Source organism: Mauremys reevesii, linkage group 16 (assembly GCF_016161935.1).
Source record: "Mauremys reevesii isolate NIE-2019 linkage group 16, ASM1616193v1, whole genome shotgun sequence".
Classification (NCBI taxonomy): domain Eukaryota; kingdom Metazoa; phylum Chordata; order Testudines; family Geoemydidae; genus Mauremys; species Mauremys reevesii.
In genome coordinates this window covers 34,931,874-34,955,476 of record NC_052638.1, presented here as the reverse complement: position 1 = coordinate 34,955,476, position 23,603 = coordinate 34,931,874, and the positions used below count along the sequence as shown (strand labels likewise).

At 42.6% G+C, this 23,603-nt stretch overlaps 1 protein-coding gene across 7 annotated transcripts in view; it reads right to left on the bottom strand.

Moving 5' to 3' along the window:
- Positions 1-23,603, bottom strand: part of CDH13 (cadherin 13) — a 748,254-nt gene that overhangs the window by 634,328 nt on the left and 90,323 nt on the right. The window contains exon 1 of one of the 7 annotated variants that reach the window (XM_039502837.1): positions 10,503-10,546. The exons of the other annotated variants lie outside the window; for them this stretch is intronic. Within the exon in view, the coding sequence (XP_039358771.1) occupies positions 10,503-10,544 (42 nt within the window). The 5' untranslated portion in view covers positions 10,545-10,546. Of the gene's footprint in view, positions 1-10,502; positions 10,547-23,603 lie in introns of those variants that run through there. 7 annotated transcript variants of the gene reach the window in all.

The window sequence follows — 23,603 nt, the reverse complement described above, 5'->3', positions numbered from 1 at the left end:
TCAGCTGCTGCACCATGGGGATTGTAGTTTGGCTGCCTAATGACTCCATTCTCTTCAGTGGGATGGGCTCCCTCACTGGACTACATCTCCCATGATGCACCATGATCATAATGCTCCTATGATGCACCATGACAGTTCATCAAAGGGGATACCTTGGTGTTTCATGGAAGATGTAATCTCACTCAGGAGCCCAGCCCATAGGGGAGAATGGGGCCACGAGTCACCTGAACTGTAGCTCCATGGGGCCCCACAGCAGCTCAGGCATACACAGATTAATATCAAACCGACCCCACACACAACATTTCAGTTTCATTTGGTGAAATATTTTTGGTTTTGGGTTGACCCAAATCAAAGTATTTCATTTATACATTGAACTAGACATCTTAGTAAGAGACAGTCCTTGTCCTGAGGAGCTAACATGCAAACAGACAAGACAGATAAACAGTAGGCAGGGAAACTGAGGCACAAGAAGATATAGAGACTTGCGAAAAAATCACACAACAGGTCAGCGATATGCATTAATCTTTGGCCTATAAAAGTATCTTGTCCCCAGGGACCCAAAACAGGTATATTATGAGTTCTGGCAACTCTCACTGACTTAAATGAATTTCACGTTTTCAGCATCTCTGAATAGTATACCATGTTTTGTGAATGTTATATACTATTTCTGAAATGGAGTTCTCATGAGTAAGACATTATTTATTTAGCATTGGAATGAATTAAAATGAATTAAAATCTTGGGTCTTTTTATATCCAAATTTACCTTTAGAATTTCAGTCCAATAATATTTTTCCAGTGTAGAAATTAGTAATTTGGGGTCAAATCCGGAAGTCCTCATTCAATTTTTATTCAGCTCAGACCTCAGGCAAAATCTCCCATTGACTCAATAGCAAACTACTAGAGAGTCCAGGTTTTGGCCCTTTGTTTCTACAATTGTTCAGTCACAGTGTGGTTACAGCTTCCTCTTGATCCAGGAAGGAAGAAAGATGCAGCAGCCCTTTCCCTGGCACAGCTTACTTCCCTTTCTGTGCCAGCTCAAATGCACCGGCCAGTGAGGTGGGGTCGAGCCTTGGCTCCACCTCCAATCTCCACCCACCTGCACAAGATGAGTAGCAGCGGCTACTCTCCTTACCCCAAGTTGCTATCCACAATCCAGGTAGCAAGCAAAAGGGGGTAATGAGGCTCTTTATTCCCCAAGTCCCTGCACAAGCATGCTCACACTCTGGCCCTATGAATAAGGATTACCCTAGCAAGGAAGCACTTGGTCCATGTTCTGAAAGGGGCACCATGCAAGCTGCCCACAGACAAATCTTCCAAAGCACATTGGGCTGGGCATGCATCGTTCTTGCTGTTTGAGTCGGAGTAGAGCCATGCAAATATCTTTTTTTGTTGAAAAATGCTAATTTCATTGAAACGGCAGAAACATTTTTGCTGAAGCATTTTGGTTTCAAATAAATGTTCATCAGGAAGGTTTCTCACATGATTGAGTTTCTGTTAAAAATCAGAAAGAGAGAACAAGATCCACCCCACAAGACCGAACAGTCTGGTTGTTAGGGCATGAAACTGGGATATAGGAAATGTATGTTGGGGAGAAGGGATAGCTCAGTGGTTTGGGCATTGGCCTGCTAAACCCAGGGTTGTGAGTTCACTCTTGGAGGGGGCCACTTAGGGATCTGGGGCAAAATTAGTACTTGGTCCTGCTAGTGAAGGCAGGGGGCTGGACTCAATGACCTTTCGAGGTCCCTTCCAGTTCTATGTTCAAGGCCCTACTCTGTCTGATCTGGAGCAGGTACTTAAACTGGGTTTTCCACATCAGTGCTCTAATCAATGAGCTATTGGGTCTTCTGCAGTAAGAGTCTCTCTCACACACACATTTTATTGCACCCTCATCCCCCCCAAAAAGGTTGTGTAATTTCAATACAGAATGAAAACAAATTTCATAACCTCAAGACTTTTTGCAAAACCTAATTGTTCTTTTCCAGCCAGCCCTAGTCATGGTCACCAACAAACTAAACTTTTTTCATTTGTGACTCAAATCCAGTATTGAACTCAGACCTACAGATGCAGAAGAGGGGAAAGGATTCACTAAGCCTCTGCATCACTTAGCCTCATTTCTGCATAGCTAAAGGTGCAAGCCACCCTTTGATTATGCTCAAATGGAAATGAATGCTCAACAAAGAATCCAGGCAAAGTGGCTGTAATACATGAACTCCAAAGGCACTGCAGGATGCCGCCTCCCTTCTTTACTGTCTTGGTTAGTTTGTATTCCTAGTCATCTTTACGGTTCCCCATGGTGCCATAAAGAAAGGTGAATCTGTCTTAAGCATGAATTAATGTGTAGTGATATTACAGCAGCTTCTTGCTTTCCCCTCTGAATTCACTCTGCAGTACTTCCGTTTTAGCCATGCAGGCGTAGTTTTGCAGTTACCTGCTGGTATCAGAAAGAAAGTTTGATAGCAATGAATTGAACTTGCCCTTTGTTCTCTTACATGGCATTTGCCTATGGCCAAAGGCACAAATATGCAACTCAATTAAATTCAGTCCTCTTGTGATAATATACATAGAAGTGCAGTGAGGGAAGCTTGGCCATGACACTCCTTGTTGCATTTGACAAGTTTATTCAAAAGCAAATATTTCAGTGGAATGACAGGTCTCCTGAGTCTTGTCCTGTATGTGAGATGAGCTAATGCAATGTCAGTTACCTTGCTTCCAGATGTTCCATTGTGCTCTGCAGATGACAAGTGGTGTAGGATTGGCACCAAAAGAGAGAAAGGGATTATGAATGGCTCTCATCACTAGCTTCCTATTAGCAGAGGTTTAAAATTTCATTGTTGATTCCTCTAAATTCAGACAGGCACAGTATAAGCCAGTATAATGCTACACTTCTGTAGGCCTTTCAGATAATAGCAATAAAAAAGGGGGCAACTGGAGCAAACAAGGTGGTTAAATTAAGTTACTCTCAAACTAGTGAGAGAATTGAAATGATGAAATAAAAAAAGTTGAATCAATGATTCAAGTCTGGGAGAAAATTGTAGCCCATTTGTGGTTCCAGGGATCCAGACCTCAAATTGCAATGTCATCAACTGGTTTTGCTTACAGTGATTAGCGATATAGCAAAACTGCAGGAACATCGCTGTGGGAACCACAGGGACATCATTAATTTTTAAGAAACACAAGGAAGTTGAAGGATCCAAACAGGTGCAACTATTGCCAACAGCGGGAGGGAGGGAGCTGGAAAAAGACTCAACTAACTTTTGAAGGCAGTATAACCGATGGTGGTGCATACCCACTGAAATATAGGGCTGGCATTTGCTGCCATAATGAAATCATAAATAAAATGAAAAATACAGAAAGTACCCATAAAGAGACTATGGGCAAATAATATATGGGAAACAAACAATAAGCTCATTTATTTCATAAACAAATTACTTCTCCTGAATCAGAATATTGTGCTTTTATTCAGCCTTTTACAAATATTAAATAAGCTTCACAACTTCCCTGGGGACTATAATTATTAGTAGACCACATTTTCCAGAATGACAAATGGAGATGCAGACAAAGTTGCACAGCAAGTGATGAAATCAGAATAAGAACTCAGGAGTCTAAGTTCATATGAATGAATACTTTTAATAGAATTTGAATTTAAATTTGGCTTTACTCATTAATACCTGTGTTTAATTTCCTGATATGTTGCTTATGGTAGATAGCAACTGGTTTTCTGCACTTCCTTTGTGTGTGTATACATGCAATATTTATCTAGATAGCATGCCTTTAACCATGAGCTTCTTCTAGGGAATAAAAGACTTTCACTGCCAATTTTATAGTGTGGTTATAAATTGTTCCAGAGTTGAAGGACCAGATTCAGACATGTGTTTAGTATCTGCTATTCTCTTTAAAGTCAATAGGAGTTTGGGTGCTCGGAACTTCTCAGTGGTTCAGGTTATTTCCTAGACCCACACGTGGAGTGGACAGCAAACACCACCCCAAAAGGCAATGTCACGATCTCTTTAGCAAAAATGCTCCATCCTGCATTCGCAGCAGCTATGCTCAAAGCTACTAACTATATATGCATTGAACTGACTCAGGTGTGATATTCATACTACACACATCCACTCTGACACATGAGCAAGCACTCCATTCTACCTTTGCTAGTATGTCACTGGTTGCCAAAACTGGGAGAAATCAATCTTTTCCTTATCTTCCCCTTCACACAATGAACTGTTAAAACCCCGAGATCAAAATCTGATACAAGGACAAAAGGATTTCCCCTTCTTCTGAAACAAAGACAAAAGTTATCGTTTCTGACATGCTTTTTATCAAAGTATGATGGCCCATCCCTTCCACCCACACAAACATATGTTATGATGGGCATACATGTCTGTCTGTGCATGTCACTTCTGATCCACGTGCCATCCTCTTTCCTAGTGTTTTGGGATAGAGATCAATTCATGAAAGAAAACCCATAGCAGAAAAAGGAAGAAAACAAACAGTAATAAGACAGGGGCACTGGTAGCTAAATAGTAAGAGAGATGTTCTTATACAGACTTGACTTTATTTTGCATACCCTTGTTCAGGTTGCCAATGAATATAGCCCAACTAACCACCTGCTCAGCATTGAAATTCCTTCTTAAACAATTCTCCAGAAAATCCTTTTGATGTTAATCCACTATTAAAAAAAAAAGGCACTGCTTAAAAAAAGACAAAGGGAAATCTGCACAACCTTGAAATGGAATTGTCATCTGACAGTGATCCGGTGCTGTATTTGTATGAATGAATTCTATTGTTCTCTAATTCAGACTGTGAAAGGAGGGACAGTCTTGAGGGTAAGGCACTGTACTGTGATTCAGGAGAACTGGTTCAGTTCCCAGCAGACTCCCTTTCAACTTTATCCAAAGACTTTAGAAGTCATTAGGAGACTTCCCATTGACTGCAGCAGGATTAATGTCAGGCTCTTAAGTGACTTTGGGCAAGTGACTTTGCATCTGCATCTGAAAGTGGGGGGGGAATTATTTCCTTCTTCTGTCCTTCATCTTTTCTATTTAGATCCTAAACTCTTTGGGACGGGGATCATCTTTTATTGTGTCTTTGCAGCATATAGCACCATAGGACCACCCATCTCAAAAGGGATGTCTAGACACTAAGATAAGAAGAAAATGAAGAAGAAAAGACAGGAAAAAGAAAAAGGAAAATAAATGTCTTGGGCCTGGGTGTGTCTGTTTTGTACAGCACAGAGCACACTGTTATGACACAAATTTTAATAACTAGTTTCCTGCATAACTGGTGCAGTGAAAATACTTAGGAAAGTAGCGTATTTACACCAGATGTGAACATAGGTCACTGGGAAAATTTTCAGAGCAAAGCAGATGGAGAGTCAGTGAGGCACAGACTGATAGGAAGATGTTTTTGGATGACAGGAGCCGCAAAGAACCAACAGTGACAAGATTGTGGAAGGGGATAGAGATTCAATGGGAGACCATCTATGGGGTGGTTAAGAGCTTTCTTTTCTACACTAGTAGGAAAGATTTTTGTAGGTCTTGTACTGAAAAAAATCATAGGGTCTCTTCCAAAGCCTACTGGAATTGAAGGGAATCTTTCCAGGAACTACAACTGGCTTTGGATCAGGCACATAGTAAAGAATTCCCTCATTTATTAAGAAGTCAGATCTATAAGATCTGATGAAATGAGATAGTAATAAGCATTCTAACATCTGTCACATCATGGGGCTTCATTACATATATGACTTGGAGTTTATGCAATTCTATGCCAATGTGCAGTGGAATTAGACGTTTGCTTACATCATTCTTCTCCACAGTAGGAGACAGAGGAGAAATTATTATAAGGGATAAGAGACAGTAAGATTTGGTGGTGGGATATTAATTAAAACTGCTGTGTGATTTCAGAGGTGAGATGGGATAACAATATGAATCAAACAGCCAGTTTCTTGTACTAAATGCTTATTTATATACTTTAACATATCCATAATCTTCGTATGAACATTCACAGGTAAATGTTTCCTACTGAAAATATTTCCTTTTGTTAGCTCATGCCCCATTCCACCATAAGTCAGCTAGAGCTGGCCAAACTTTTTTTTTTTTTTGGTCCAAAAAAGTCACTGAAAGATACAGGTTCAAATCAACCAAAACTTTTCACAAATTTCTGCTGATTTGTTTCAGCCAAATATATATCCATCCAAAAAAGAATTGAAACATTTTGTTTAGCCAATTTCTAAATGAAACATTTTGACTTTGATTCACAATGCTGTTTTGAATTTCACTTGAAGTTTATTAATAAAAACTAAAAAGGTAAAAACTAGTTTTTTCCTGACCCAAATTCTGCTATTCTCATAGCTGTGAAGTCAGCTAGCAAACGGCAGAGAATTTACCTCTTTTGTGTTCTCCGCTTACCAAATGACACTTTGAGAACAAAGTAGGTGAGGTAATCTATTTTATTGGACCAACTTCTGTTGGAGAGACAAGCTTTCAAGCCACACAGACCTCTTCTTCAGGTCTGGGGAAAGTAACTCCCAGTGTTACAAGTAAGTAGTTAACATATATTCTAATAGACCATTCAATGTGAAGTTGTCTGTTAACACCTCTGCAGTTCATAGGACAAAAATAGAGAGTCAGTGGGTTACAGATTGTTGTGAAGGGTCCTGTAACCCCCTAACTCCCACTCTACCTTGAATGGTCCCTTATAATATGTGCTAACTGCTTATGCTAAACAACCTTGTGTTTTGCTTTGATGCTGGGAGTTCCTGTCCCAGACCTGAAGAAGAGCTCTTTGTGGCTGAAAAGTGTCTCTCTCAAACCCACAGAAGTTGGTCCAATAAAAGAGATTACCTCATCCACCTTATCTCTCTAATATCCTAGGACCCACATGGCTACAGCTACACTGCATGCTTTGAGAACATTCATCTTGCAGAGAAGGTTATTTTGTACTCTCTCTCTCGGCCTCCCTATCCCTTGCCTTACCAAGTAAATGGTGGATACTCCAAAACATTCGGATATAAAAGCATTTTACTTAATGGAACAATCCTGCAACAGACAGGGGAGAGAGGATGGGAACCATATGAACTAATTGATTTTTCCATCTCTAATTCCTGTGACTACACAATTATTTCCACTGCAGCTTTACACAAACAGTCAGTCAAGGCAACATTAACTTTATTTTCCCCCTAAGAAGGAGCAGTTCTGTTCTTTGTACATGTAGTTATGCCATGAATAGTGACAACCATGGCATTCTCTCTCTCTTATGCCCTCATCCAATGTCTAATGACTCCAGTGGACTTTGAATTCCCCTCTGCATTCAGGAAATTTAAGGGCCTGATCCAATCTATCCTCTTGTCATCAGAATGTTTACATCCCATGGTTCCCACTTAAAGCCCCCTTAATCTCTCCCTCCGCCCTGTCTTCTTTCACAGTATTAGAAAAGGACTTGGGGAAACATCTCTTCTTATTGCAAGCACCAGCAGCAGCACAGTAATCTATACAAAAGGCAGAGAATATAAGGAATAAATCAATGATGCCAGAGGTGGCTCTGTTACTATATTTGGTATAAAAATACTTACAGGGTTTTGACTTTTAAATGATGCAGCTCAGCAAGGGTTTCCAGAGCATGAGGACAGGCTGACATCAACATAAGAATAATCATTCAGGAGAACAGTCTTTGAAGCATGAGGCACTGAACTCAATTGGATAATGAAACACTGGAATCTCCACAGGGAATATTTTTCACCTCCATAAAGAACATTAAGTTAGATGACTTTTTCATTTAGACAGAGGGCATTTTTTTTTATTAACAAAAGCAATGGATGTCATTTTGGCTCAGGGTCTAAACATTTTTCTTTTCCTCCCTTGCTACTACTTCCCTCTCAGTGTTCAGTGATATGAAGACGTGTAGTATCAATGCAGTTTGATGGAAAATTTTCCTCCTTGCCTTAAAAATGGTCCCTAGACAGACACAAAGGCCAGGCTGGTAAGAATCCAGCAGCTCGAAAATCCCTCTATTTCACTGAGAATTTCCTTAGTTTTACAATGTGGGAAAAGTTGTCTTGCTGAGTTAAAGAATAAAACAAGAATTTTTGAGCGCATTAGACAGACAGTGTCTTCAAATGTACCCAATCCCAACCACATTGCTAGACCTGTTTCCCAGACCAGCTCCCCAGCTAGCTGTCTAGTTCCATGGCTCCTTCTCCAGTCCTAATGCATGGTAAAGTGAAAGGGATCACCCCTCTCTTCTCGTTCACCTGCACTATCCTAGCCCCATTTAAATATACCAATAGGGCTCCCATTTGGCAAAACACAGGAGAATCTGCCAAAGGCGGGAGGTGTGGGGGGGGAGAACAACACAGAGTTGCAAACTGCACATCTCAGGCACCACTGACTGCAGCCTTCTCTCTCTGGCTATCCTGCTGGTAGCAGGGGAAGAGACTTGCTGGCAGCTCCACTATGGAGACAGCTTCTCTGTCGGATGAGTTTCCTGTAGTTTCCCAAGAGGCAGACCTATAATGACACACCTTTCTTAGTGCATTGGAATTGGACACCCAATGCAGAAGGGTTCCACGTTTCAGTGCCAAATAGGTTATGATTAGAAGGGAGCACCTAAGGAGAGGGTTTGCTAAAAGGCTTTGATCCAGCAGAAAGACAAAGCAGGAGCACTAATGAGGCAGTTTCCAACGAAGTCCTACTTCTCCTCCAGCACCTGGGGAAAACAATAGAACGTTATGGCAAGGAAGCCAAATTCCAGTTTGCCATTGTAATTTCCTTCCCTCAGAAATCTCTTTATCCTCAGCTTCTGTGTGACATAGAAATTTTATGGCTTCTGAGACTGCTATGGAAGAGAGGTCCAAAGCAGTGTTGGAAACCTTCCCATAAAACCTAAAAGAAGAATTGTGAATCTTTTAGAATTCTGCAAAGTCTCTAAAGATTTCATGGATTTTAAAGGTCTGAAGGGACCCTTATGCAGGACTGGATATTCATAACATAGGCCAAAGGATTTCACCCAATAATTCCCATGTGTAGCGCAATAATTTGGGCTATGTGCTAGCGATGTGAAAAGTACAAGGAAAATCAGAGATTTTCCTTCTTGAAATAGCCTACATTTGAGAACAGTTTCACTAAGCTATGCAGAATTAAGGGTTAGTGGAACCTTCAACACAACCATAACTACAGAGGCACGGGTAGCCTCTATGCTGCTACATACGAGCAATATACAAGCAAGATGCCAATAGAAGCAGACTAGATACTACGGTGTTTCAGCAAACAGACCCTATAGTGGACAATAATTATTCTTACAGCTTCACACGGTCACCAACTTGCAACACATGAAAACTAGAAAGTCTAGTTTCCCCTTTTGCCAAACTGAAAGCTAAAATGCAGGGCTCAATGGGGCACTTCTCTCTGGAATGAGAAATCAATGGCACGGAATCAGAGTAATCTTTGCTGTGATCCAGTTGCTTACAGAAATATACCCAAAATCCCGTTTCTCTGAAGAGCTGAAAAAAATATATATATTTTCCTGAAATCCCAAACCAGATGCCCTATGCACCACCATCCCTACGAAGTGCTGACTCTCCTTGCGGCTTTCCAGCGTCACACAGAACTGCCACTTCTCATTCACACAGCAGTAAGGAAACAACAAATAGCTCCTGCATTTAGAATCTCTGGGAAATCCCCTTAGCACCACATTTCTTAACATGCAGCATCATGGCCGACAAGGTAAACCTAAACCATTAGTCTTAAAGTAGTCCTTTAATGAGCCTCTGGATGGCTACGTGCTTGTATCCATCCATTCAATAACATCCCTCCTATCTTAATGACCTTTAATGGGACCCATTACAGTACTGACACTGAGAAGTTACAGTCTTCACTGCTACATGTAACTGCAGAGAGTGTGATTTTCAAAAACACTGGCATAACTCTGTTCCCACTAAAGTCAGCTGGAGTTTTACCATTGACTTAGGCCTGGCCTACCCACAGTTTTTGTATCTATTTCTCTGAGGGGTATGATTTTTACCAAAGTATTTATACCAGTACAACCCATTGTGTGGGCATCACCATATTGGTATAAAGCTACCTTTTACCAGAATAGTTTATTGCCCTAAATTTACTAGGGGTTTCTACCATTTATACTAATTTTAAACCAATATAGTTAAAGGAGCACAAAATATATGTGCAGACCAGCCCTTAAGGGGTTTGCCTTCAAACTGGTGGGGGCTGTGCTACTTTACAACAGCATGGTTAAGGTGGTACAACTTGTGTGTTTAGACAAGGCCTTAGATGCAAGCACAATTAAGCCAATGCTGAACATGTCCTTAAACCCTGTGTAACACTTGAGATGGAACCCTAAACAAACGGTAGCAGTAAAGTCATCCAAAGTAACAAATGGTAATCAAGTCTTCATGACACTATTACAGACAAGGTCATAACCAAATAAAAGGCAATACAATACATATGCAGTCACGCAGCTCTGACATAGCAGGAGAGCCACTCAGTTACCCTTACCACTGTGGTTCTTCCAATTGCAACTTCAACTCCCTCCGACATTAGAAGTGGGGAACACATGTAGATTCCCTGATGCCATTTCATTAATCTGATGCAAATGACAGCACCTGGGTGCTGCACCTTAGATCTGTATCATTTTTTCCCCTTCCTCATTGTCATGCAGCACTGTAATACATCTTACTCTGATGTGCCTGGCAGGAGACAGTGATATTAACTGTGAAGTCTGTAGGGTTCTGCCAAATTCACAAATGCTGGCAGCAGAGCCTATAGAAGGGGCAGACAGGGCTTGGAAAATGAGGAGTAATTTAATGCAAATATTCTGTGCCGCTCCCCAGGCTCCAAGATTAGGGATGTCAAAAAACTTAAGTGCTCCTTCTGGTTAATAGTATAGAGAACTAATTATTACTTACTGTACATAAGGTTTTCTAAAATGACTGTATTCATCATTTTTCCCAAGCAAGGCTCTCGTAGTTTTGTGTGCTGAAGTGTATTTTGCCAGAGTGCTCAGTATTTTTCCCCCCCTCAAAGTGAAAGTTCATTGTTAAGTTTGATTTTTAACCATGATTTCCTTCCACTTAACTTATTTTTACTCCCTGGTGTAGTAGCTAATGGTATATGGTTAAAGAAAGAAAAGGATTACATTTTCTAATGCTGGTAAGCACACCTTATGCTAAGGGCTAGGGCTGTGTCGAACACATTCTCTTAGAAAATTAGAGGGTAACTCTTAAAAGCATGTTTACAGATTGCTTCTGAAGGTGAAAATTGCTTGCGTGTGAGGAGAGGGGGAGGGCTTCTTTTCTATTTGCCCAGCTTCCCAAGTGCTGTAGAATATGCTTGTCCTGGGTCACTTTGATTCACTGAGCTGGATATACCTTGCAGTCATGTTTCAGTAATATAAATAATCCTGATTAATTACTGAAAGTTTCTAGATTAACAGATGTGCTTTCATGCACAGCTGAATAGTTCATTAGGGAATTTAACCTAGCTGCAATCTGTCTGTCCTAAGAGTAAAATAGTACTTCCTGGATCGTCTTAATGCATAACAAGATGAGCATGGTCAGCATTTATCTCTAAGCAAATGAAGCAGCCATCTCCTTATTTATGAATTCATTTTGGTTTATGTGGGCTTAATTTATTTTCAAAATATTTTATGGCACAAATATGACTGATATGCACCAAAATCACAACCCTTTTGATTTACAAGATTTCAATAGTATGTCCAAATCAGTGATGCTTTAAATGGTAGCATCCAGAACCCTTCTCTAGGTCTCCTTAAAAATAATAATCTCCTGTCTTCCCAAAGACTGCATTTACACATAAGAACATCCAATCTGAACTCCCCCAGATATGTCTTTGGTTTTGGTATTTAAGACTTGTTCCATGTTCAGACTGGTGTTTTGTTACCAGTGGAAGTATCCTGATACCATTATAGCATTAACTATACTAATAAGAAGATGCAATTTTAGTACATGCCTATGCCAGTGTGTTGAGCCTCTGAGAAAACCCAGCAGAGTTGGGTGGAAAAATTGAAATTTTTTTTTTGTTCACTTGCAATTCTGAAAAACATATTTAAAAAAAATAGTTTTGGGTTGAACCAAAAAGCAAAAATAATACAATATTTTCAGTGAATCAAAAAGATGTTATGGGTCAAACTAAATGTTTCATTTCAATTCTGAGCACTTAACATTTAATTTTAAAAAGTTAAAGGAAATTTCAAAACAAAAAGTCATTTTTGAATTAAAAATTTAAACATATTTCAGTTCCAAACAAAACATTTAGATTTTTATGGATTTCTTCCCTCCCAACTGAAACAAATTGGTGAAATGGACATGAATTTGAAGAATGTTTTCATGTTGATGAACCTGCATTTTTTTCCCAAAAGTTTGCGTTGAATAATTTTATCCAGGGATAAAGCACACTGTGAACTAACATTTTCTGTAAGGAGCTACTGTTTTTCAGTGCCTCACTTTTTGGTTGCCCAATTTGAGGTACTTATTTTCATACATACTGAGCATCCAGTATTCTAAGAGATGAAAACTGGAGTTGCAAACACTGAAAATATCTTAAAAAAAAAAAAACCCTCAAAATGTCTGAAGTTGGCCAAAATGAGTGGCCACTTCTGAAAATTTTGTAGCCTTTATTTCCAGACACTTGCATAGACTGCATCTGATGTGACTGCTCTTGCAGTAAATAGAAAGCTCTCTGCCTTTATTTCAGACAAACCTGATTCCTATGTTCTCGTTAAACATTACTTCATATATAAATTCAAAACCAGAATTTGTCACAAAAGACTACTAGGAACTGTTTAAAAAGATATATAAAATATGGATATTTTTACTGTCTAGGTAGTTATTGAAAATAACTGCCATGACACTTCAATTCTTTCTTAAATGTTTTATTTCTAACTGCAACACAGCCAAAGGAAAGGGTCTGCTGGAATGAAGTACTCATTATTCATTAACAGCAGCAAAGAATCCTGTGGCACCTTATAGACTAACAGACGTTTTGGAGCATGAGCTTTCGTGGGTGAATACCCACTTCTTCGGATGCAAGGATCCCACTTCCTGGATCCTTGCATCCGACAAAGTGGGTATTCACCCACGAAAGCTCATGCTCCAAAATGTCTATTAGTCTATAAGGTGCCACAGGATTCTTTGCTGCTTTTACCGATCCAGACTAACACGGCTACCCCTCTGATACTCATTATTCATTGGTATATGGGAGACACGAGTCTATATTTTGGCTGAAAAAGAGGTCATTTACTGTTCGTTTTATTTCAAATCAATCCAGGTCCTGCACGTGGTGCATAGTAATTTGTTCCATTGCCAAGTTCTCTCTAACAAGATTAAAACTTTTTATATCAATTAGTGAGCAAAGGGGGGTTTGCTCATTACTGAAATTCTAAAATAGAATGTGAAATTAAAGACAAACAATTCACAAGACACAGACAGTTTATGTTATTAGAATCAAGCGTATGATTAATTAGTCACTTACTTTGAGTGATTTACTCTGTTCCTTTCTCCACTGGTGTTGCAAATGCCTGCTGTGGACATCAGGTGTACTTCTATGCTATGCATACTAATACAACCAATAGAATGATACACCAAAGTTGTCTCTGCACTGGAATTTTACAGCTCATAAGTTTTTAAATCAACAGAACACGGGAGTCCAGTGAATAGGTCAAAAGTCAAATGTCACCAGACCCCACAGAAAAGCAACTAACCCAGGGGATGAGTTCAGCCATTTGATAGCTGAAGTTCTAAGGCATTTGCTGCACTTTGTTTGTCACAGGATTTTAAAGCTCTGAATCATCAAAGCACACATGTCAATGCGTAAATCCCATTGAAGCACAGGCTTAAGTAACTGTACTGAATAGGGCTGGGCTTAGCACATGCTCAAGTGCTTTGGTGAGCAAAGGCCAAAGAAAGGATTGTTAGTTACAGCAGAATAGGAAATTGTTCGCCCACCCCGTGAATATTTTTGAGAGTTTGAAATTTATTCCTCTCTCAAACTGGGACAAAAAGTCAAAATCTCAAAAAAAGTTGTGAATCAAAAACGAAACTTTTTTTTGCATTTGGGTCAATTAAAATGTTTTGTTTCAATTTCAATTTTTAAAAAAAAGTCTTGTTTCAATATAATTAGCTAAAACGTTTAAACAAAAAGACTTTGAGAACTGAAAAAAACTAGAATTTTAGAAAATGTTAAAACACAAAAATATAGTGAAAAAAAAAACAAACAAACATTTATCTCAGCTTTTGAATTGGGAAATTCATAGAACCGGTTCTGCAAACTTTTTCAGTTTTGACTAATCAGCATGTTTTGACCAGAATGCAATTTGTCAAAAATTCCCAACCTGCTCTATTGCCTATACAATGTTGTGCCAAATAAAACCAACCAAACCAACAAAAACCTCACCAAGGAGCCTTCTAGAATTGAGATTTCTCTAAAGTTTCTTTGCCTTTAAAGAGTTTTAAAAGGGGAGCAGCTCTTCCTATCATAAGAGCATAAGGGTGGTCATACTGGGTCAGACCAAAGGTCCAGTTAGCCCAATAGTGGCCAATGCCAGGTGCCCCAGAGAGAATGAACAGAACAGGTAATCATTAAGTGATCCATCCCCTGTCGCTCATTCCCAGCTTCTGGCAAACAGAGGCTAGGGACACCATCCCTGCCCATCCTGGATAATAGCTATTGATGGACCTATCCTCCATGCATTTATTTAATTCTTTGTTGAACCCTGCTATAATCTTGGCCTTCACAACATCCTCTGGCAAGGAGTTCCACAGGTTGACTGGGTGTTGTGTGAAGAAATACTTCATTTTGTTTTGAACTTGCTGCCTATTAATTTCATTTGGTGACCCCCTAGTTCTTGTGTTATGAGGAGGAGTAACTAACACTTCCTTTTTTACTTTCTCCACACCAGTCATGATTTTATAGACCCCTAGCATATTCCTCTTAGTTGTCTCTTTTCCAAGCTGAAAAGTCCCAGTCTTATTAATCTCTCCTCATATGGAAACTTCTCTCTACCCCTAATCATTTTTGTTGTCCTTTTCTGAATATATCTTTTTTTTGAGACGGGACGACCACATCTGCATGCAGTATCCAAGATGTGGGAAAACCATGGATTTACATGGAGGCAATATGCTCTATTCCTTTCCTAATGATTCCCAACATTCTGTTTGCTTTTTTGACTGCTGCTGCACATTGAGTGGATGTTTTCAGAGAACTATCCACAGTGACTCCAAGATCTCTTTCTTGAGTGATAACAGCTAATGTAGACCCCATCATTTTATAATGTATAGTTTGGATTATGTTTTCCGGTGTGCATTACTTTGCATTTATCAAAGTTGAATTTCATCTGCCATTTGGTTGCCCAGTCACCCAGAGTCAAATAGAGAGGAAAGACCGGGGGACAAAGACTCCACTGGGAATTTTTTGCATACTCCATAAGCCACTTTGCTTCATTCCGGCTGGGAGAAAATTCACCCAATACAGCTGTGGAAACTAGTTTTAATTTTAATTAATCCAGTTGGATCACTGATTGAAACAGCCATGTCACAGGATGGCTGAAGTTGGTCTAGCTCCCCTGTGCCAGAGCAGGGACTCCCACTTTGGCCCTGTAAGGAGACAGGACAGAATTGAAGCCCCTAACGTTGACTGACCCCACCTAATTTAGGTGATTAAGGAAGATGGAGAAGGTAACAGCCCAGCAACAGGTGGCTGTGCCACAGCAGAAGCAACCAGCTACATTACAGCGGCAGCAGGTACAGCAGTAACAGACCCAGGCTATGCTCTTGCAATTGATGATGGAGAGCCTCCAGAAGCAACAACCATTCAGCAGTGAGGTGAAGGAGCCCACCTCCAGCAATAGGAGCGAGTGCAGAAATCAGTTGGGCCAAGGGTCTCATGGGAATGTGGTTGGTTCTGGAGAGGGAAGCTCGGGCTAGTTGGTCCCTGGCCTGGCAAAGCTAGGGTCAGTTGATGGCCTTCCTTCCAGACCTTCGAGAGAGTAGTGAGTGCAACAAGCTGGGATAAAAATCTACTTGGGAAGCCTGTATAGCACTATTCCTGATGAGTGGCACAGGCAGCCTACTGACTGGTAAGCAACAAGCAGGCGGGCTTGTAATCTGTGGTGAAGGCTGCCATCTTAGATAGACTAGGACTGACTCCAGAGACATACAGGCACTGGTTTCAGGTTGCACCATTCTTGCAAAGGCACAACCCTGGATAGTAACTCAAAGATTAAGGGATCTCATTGCTTGGTGGCTATGCCCAGACCAACTCAAGAGAGAAAATCACGAACCAACTTGTCCTGCTTATGGGAGCCCAGAGCTGGTAAGGCTATTTCAGCCTGCCTCAATGGGGGAAGCCTTCTTTGAGACTGAAGGGGGCAGAGCGGCCTGAATGGTGTGGCCAAAGGAGAGTGACTCAACAGGGAATGTTACAAAACAAATTCTCACTGGGGAAAAGACCCCGAATAGCCCAAAATGGGGAGGGGTTTTTTTTTTTGTTTGTTTGTTTTTTTTTACACACACACACACACACAGGACCTACTAGCACCCTGGGAAGTCCCACAATCCAATGGAGGCACTTCTGAGGGAGTCCAGAGAAGTCTGGTGGTGTGCTTTAGATGATGCAAGCCTGGTCATATTAGATGAGAATGCCTGCTAGACAACTCAGGTAATCACATTCACAATCATTACATCTGGCTCTGTGGCCCAGGCTCCACTCTGAATGACTCTGAGGCTCAGTCTGTAATCATGGGGACAGAATGGCAGGGTTTCCCAGCCATAATGCAGGGGAAAGTAGAACAGCTTAAGACAGGAAGGACCAACTTGGAGAATAGGGTTGCCAACTTTCTGCTCGTGCAAAACCAAACACCCTTGCCCCACCCCCTAGCCCCACCCCTCCTCTGAGGCCCTGCTCCCCACTCACTCCATTTCCCCTCTGTCGCTTGCTCAAGGGGCTGGGGTGCGAGAGGGCTGAGGGCTCCAGCTGGGAGAGCGGGCTCTGGGTTGAGGCCAGAAATGAGGAGTTCAGAGTGCAGGAGGGGGCTCCAGGCTGAGGCAGTGGGTTGGGATACAAGAGGGGGTGAGGGCTCTGGCTGGGGATGCAGGCTCTGAGGTGGGGCCAGGGATGAGGGGATTGGGGTGCAGGAGGGGTCTCTGGGCTGGGGGTGGAGCGAGCAGTTCAGAGTATGGGAGGGGGCTTGAGGCTGAGTCAAGGGGCTAGGATGTAGGAGGAGGTATGGGCTCTGGGCTGGGGGTGCAGGTTCCAGGGTGGGGCCAGAAATGAGGGGTTCAGGGTGTAGGAGGGGGCTCTGTGCTGGGGCAGGGGGGTGGGGTGCAGGGGGGGGTGAGGGTTCTGGCTGGGGGTGAGGGGTTTGGGGTATAGGAAGGTACTCCAGGCTGTGACCAAGGGGTTCAGAGGGCAGGAGGGGGGATCAGGACTGGGGCAGGGGTTTGGGGCACAGGAGGCAGGCTCTGGGCAGTGCTTACCTCAAGCAGTTCCTGGAAGCAGCGGCATGTCTCTCCTCCGGCTCCTATGTGGAGGTGCAGCCAGGCAGGTCCGCACACTGCCCCATCCGTAGACGCTGCCCCCGCAGCTCCCATTGGCTGTGGTTCCCAGCTAATAGGAGCTGCGGGGGTGGTGCTTGGGGCGGGAGGCAGCGTGCAGAGCCCCCTGGCTGCCCTTATGCGTAGGAGCCAGAGGGGGGACATGCCGGCTGCTTCCTGGGAGCTGCGCTGCATGGAGGCTAGCAGGGAGCCTGCCAGCTCTGCTGCCCACCACCACAAACCGGACAGTCATTGGCCCAGTCAGCCATGATGACTGGAGCTGCCATGATCCCTTTTCAACCAGAGGAGTTGAGGGAGGTGGAAGCTCAAGTAAAAATGATGTGAGATTGAGAGCAATGCCTTGACAATCTCCAGAGCCTGCGGGGTCAACTCAAATGACATCAGAAAGTAGTAGAGGACCTAAGAACCTAAGCAGAAGATTGTTGGTAGAACTGGAAAAGAAATTTGTCCAAGTTAGGGTTAGGGTGACCAGACAGCAAGTATGAAAAATTGGGATAGGGGATGGGTAGTAATTGGAGCCTATATAAGAAAAAGACCCCAAAATCGGGACTGTCCCTATAAAATCGGGACATCCGGTCACCCTAGTTAGAGTGCAGGCAGAGAGTGGGAAACGGAAGTGCTTAGCGCTAGAGCAGGAGTTGGCCAGGCTCCAGACAGAGAAGGGGCAGGGAACAGAAGCTGATGGCAAAGCCAGGTCAGGGTGCAGCAGGCACCCTGACAAAACTACTGGGCTGAAAGGGGTGCAGTGGGTCCCCAGACAGGACCTTGGGGCTGAGCAGGGACCCAGACAAGGCCTTGTCAGTAGGCCAGAACCCAGATAAAAGGCCAGGGGCTAAAGCACTGATCCTCTGTGGGAGGAGAGACAGAGGACACCCGTTTTAGGGCATCCATCAGGAGACTGGGGGACTGCCAGAGTGACTGGCAGTTGCAGAATGTGAGCAGCTGGCTGAAGAACATCAAGCCACTTAGGAAGAGAGGGGTCACCTGATCCTGATGGTCAGTGAACTTGAGGGAGAATTAGAGACTCTTTGTGCAAATACCCTTGATGTCCCGGAGAAGGAGAGATTCTGTAGACTGGCTGGTGAATACATCAATTGTAAGGCTAGCTTTGAGGACTGTGGGGAACATAGATATATCTGAATTTATATGTATGGGTTTATATGGAGTCTTCGTGGGTTTTTTTTTTGGGGGGGGGGGGGAATCTAGAACAGTTCAGATGGGGCCTCACAGGTCATGGAAACAACCTGCCTGCGAAAGAGGCATATTCTCCTGTACAGGGGGGAGATATGCCATGGGATGGTTGGCCCTGTAACTGAAGTATGTCCAGCTCCCCTGGGCCAGAGCTTGATGTGCTCCCAGGTGGGCCAATTAAAGGGGTGGGGCTTCACTTGGGATATGCAGAGTTACAGGGTTCCAGCGAGGGGCTGGCTATGAGGAGGAAGTGGCTAAGGGAGAGTGAGCGAGAGCGCGGCAGGGAAGCAGGCCTGCCTGAGCCCCAGGGAGGGTTGACAGTGAGAGCCTGAGATGCAAAGGGTGAGCTGGGAAAACTGGCTGTGTTTGCTAAGTCTGGTCAATAAAAACTGCCTCAAAAAAAAAAAAAAAAAAAGAGCCTGTGGACATGGCAGTGAGACTTTAGCAAGCTAGGGAGAAGCTCTGCTGTGCGACAATCCACTTAATCACAATCACATAAACTTGGGTCCAGTCATCTGGACGAATACACTCAGCAGGAAAACCTACCCTCAAGAACATACTTCATGCACATATCACTTGGCTGTCTATGCTCCTGTTTTCCTGGTAGAAAGGTATCATAAAGTTGATCAAAACCATTGTGCCGGGTAACAATGGGCTTGGGTGGGGTATCCCTGTATAACACAAGAGGTGGCATTCCTGACATAGGAAAGGCCTGATCCTCAGCTGAACTAAACCAGGATAGCTCTACTGAAGTCAATGAGTTACACATAGTCACACCAGCTGAGGATCTGGCCTGAAACATTGCTTCTCTGCCAGCGATTAAGTAATAGAACTACATGCTTCCTTATGACTGATGATTATCAACAGCTGGTGTAGATAATCATCTGTTTAAGAAAAGAAAGGGGGGAAATGTAGCACATTGTGAAAGGAAAACATGGAATTCCAAAGGAACTTTTGGAAACCAACTGGTGTGGCTAAACTGCAACGGTGGATACCATGAGTCACAGGAGGAGTGAATTTGAGCTGCTCAGTGAAATCACACCTTAGTGCACCAGGAGACAAACTAGGCCCATAGATGCAGTCCAGCCAGACTTCATATGGTTGCACTTACAAATCTGCATAATCCTGATTCATCACCCACAATGCAGAAAATGTCCCTTTACATGTGGCTAAGGCATTTCAGTTTTGCTTGATTGACAGCCTTGACCACCCAGGGACATAATCTGCATGGCGTAAGAACATGCAGAGTAGGGCAGCTACTTTGCAACTGTGTATAAATGTAGATGGATACAGAGGGTTATTGTGATCTTCATGTGCCAGCATCCGGAGAGGCCTATTAGCAAGGAGCAGACAGGCATTCAGGTAGAAAAGTATATGTTTCCCTTTAAGGATGATAGACTCCAGCTGCTGCCAGTATGCCCCTGGAAGACCTGTTCTCCTTTGTACAGAAATAAGTGCTCAGCTCACACACTGTAATAAGACTTGACCAGCTTTCCTATCTGGACCGTATGAGGAGATAAAACTAGTCTGCCTCTTTTGTGCTAATCCAGGGAGATTTAACAAAGCTGAGAGTCAGATTTTCACTGCAGCAGTGCAGGGAAGAACTTTTGATTCCTGAAGTAAGCTCAGCAGTCAAAACACTAGTTTTTGTGCTGTGCTGCCAAAACCACAAAATCCAGATTTGTGTCCAATTAGAACCCATCATAACATAATCACCAATCAGTCCAATTTAGAATAATGTCTGCAACAACTGATTATGGCTGAATGTTACCATTTGTTCTTTAAAATATGAAAACTAGTTGCATACCATCAAAGACAATACAACTAATTCTGCCAGTATGTTGATCTGGGGCACAGAAGACAGTGACTCATGAGATGCCGTAGTCTTGCCTAAAATAAATGAAGTATATTTACAGCATACTATCAAAGGTCAGCAGTCATCCACTGCTCCTGCAAAACAATCACATAAAAAGCAGTTGGAATCGGTACCCAGTTGCACTTTGGGATTTGTGGCGCTAAACTATCACTCCTAGATCACATGCTGTGACAATACAAAGAGATAATGTTTGTTACGGAGATTGCCAGTTACAGGTTACAAATTTTCATACCTGCAAAAATAAAAGGGAAAATAACTGTGTGCTACACAACAGCAGGAACAACAGAAAGAAGAGTGTAATGCATTGTGAAACAGAACTGCATTTGTGCTTCATGAGTGCAATGTGACACAAAAGCTGGCTAGACTCAATAAGAGGCTGATTATAGCTGTGCAAGGTACTAATACAAAGATGCATCAGTTTGTTCCTGCTCAGAAGACATGAACATCAGCAGTTGTTCAGATTCAGAGGACCCTGAGAGAGCCTCCTGTTTGAGAATACTTGGGTTTGGGGTGTGGTGGGTAGTTACCATGGAAATTCCAGAGATAAAATACGAACTATGAGACACCGAAGAAAGAGCCCAGCATCAGCATCGTGAGAGCAAGCACATAGAACTAAGAGAGTCTCTATTTTCATTGAGGGGGGTTGTATCCTTTATGAGATCATCACAGCAGAGAATCATAAACAAACAAACAAACAATCACGGGTGCCCAAGACACAAGAACAAAAATGGACCTGGCTAGAATCTGGGCAGGCACCAGCAGCTGCAGCACATACCAACACTGCCTGATGTGTGCCCAGGCCCCTCATGCACACCACACAAAGAGCTTAGTGAGTGTCCTCAGTGTGTCTGTCTTTTCCCATGAAGTCAGCAGCAGAGACTGAGCACCCGCCCTTCTCTCAGTTTCTGTCTTCTTTCCTGCTGGGTTGGGGAATAAGGAACAGAAAGAGAAATTGTTTTTTTCTTCTCCACAAAAGGCTGAATGAAGAGCAAAGTACTTCCAAACTAGCACCAAAAACTACTGAAGAATGACTGCAAGGCGTTGAGCCACACAGGTTACATGACAGAGTCAAAATACAGCTAGTGATTGGCTAGAATGCTTGTCCTATTACAGGTGAGCTCTGGGGGGGGGGGGGAGGAGAGAGAGAGAGAGACACATAGGTCTGTATTTAAATAGTTGAAGTGCCAGTAGATGCTGCTCAAAAATACACAGCATCATTTTCTGGATTTTGGAGAACTAATAAGTCCTCTTGTCATCATGCCCTGCAAATGGCTTTTTGTGTGAAGTTCTTTATCTGCAATTCCTAACACCTGTAGACCCATGACCAACTCCTAACCCCATTTGTTGTGTTCACTCCTGAACACCCATTCACAATAATAATCAATGTAGCAACCTCCATGGAATGTGGAGGGAACAGCTTTGAAGGTGGGGAAGAGTTTGGAGGAAGCACCAGGAAGCCAGTCTGTGAGCACATGTCTACAATGCTCATTGCAGTTGCAGCATCTCTATAAATAGTTTTCTTAATAAAGAGACAGCCAGTTTAGTTTTACGGGCATGGAATCTTCTCATATTATTATTCAGCACATGTTACATGAAACAATAACGATTTAGTTTTAATCTAGTTTTCATCTCGAAGCTGATTAAGCATTATTCCCATTTTACAGGTAGCAAAACAGAGGCAGAGAGATGTTAACATCACTTGCTCAAGAAGGACATAAGTGAATCAATGGTGGAACTATGAAAAGAACAAAGATCTCCTAATTCTAAGTCTAGGCCTTTATCAGATCTACTAGGCTGCCTTTCCAGCATCTGAATATTTCCTGCATTCAGTCCCGGAAATCCAGCAGACTGATATTAAGAAACATTCACCTCCTTGAGTATGGTTATTTGTGCTATATGCCCAGTTCATTGTTTGATCCTCCTTGTCTTTAACTGGAAATATAAGTGGAGGCTGCCACCCTTCCATATGTTTACTGCTATCCCAGAGTTTTGGGGGAAGAAAAGTTCCAGTTTCAATGGCTGTTCTTTGCAGGCCATGCTGCATTCTAGGAACACTGTATTAGGCAAATAATTCTACAATAGTATGGAGCAGAATTGCTCGCTCATTGAAATTTGAGCATTTTGCCATTGGTGTTCATGGGAGCAGGATCGAGCCGACACCAGTTTTCTCCCTGTGCAATGTTTTACTTTGTCTACCTGAAATTTAGAGCCAAATTCCACATGGTCCTTACACCAGAGGAGACACTTGACCAGCATCGCTGCACCAGCAAGGATTCCAGGTTTATACATGTGGGATCCTGCTCTGTCTTCCCATCCCTCCTTTCCATCCCCCACTGTGTTCTTCCTATCTTTTTGCTCTCTCACCTTTTCACTTGATCCTGAAATCAAATGCACTGCATCACTCCAGTGCAGCAAGATGAGATGGCCCATCCAGCTCTGCTCACCTCAGAAGGACCAATGAAGGAGAGGGACCTGATCAGACCACACAGGTGGTGTCTCTGACCGGGAAGCCAGCTGGGCTCCAGAACAACAGCTGTCGTAGCTGACCTGCCAGACCAGAGCAGCCATCCATGACTGTCAGCTGCCCCAAATTCTGAGATCAACAAAAACTGAATTTTCTCCTCTTTACTCTTCTTCCTTTTTTCCCCTCTTCTGTGTCTGTTTGTTTTGTCAACAGCAGGAAAGTGACTATCATTCACAACTCAAAACTGAAGAGAACTAATGCTTCCCCCCACCACCCAGAATGACTTTGACAGAATAAGAGACTAATCAACATTCTCTCGCGCGCGCTCTAAAAAGAAACTTTGATAGGTTTTGATTGTTTGTTTTCCATAATCACTCAACTTCAGTTTCGATGCTTTTTTGTGTGCACGCCTTGTTTTGATCTTTTCCTTCGGTGTGTTTCAATCAATACATTTCTAACCTTTGCAATGAAATTCCTGGTGTTTGCGCCACGGTGCT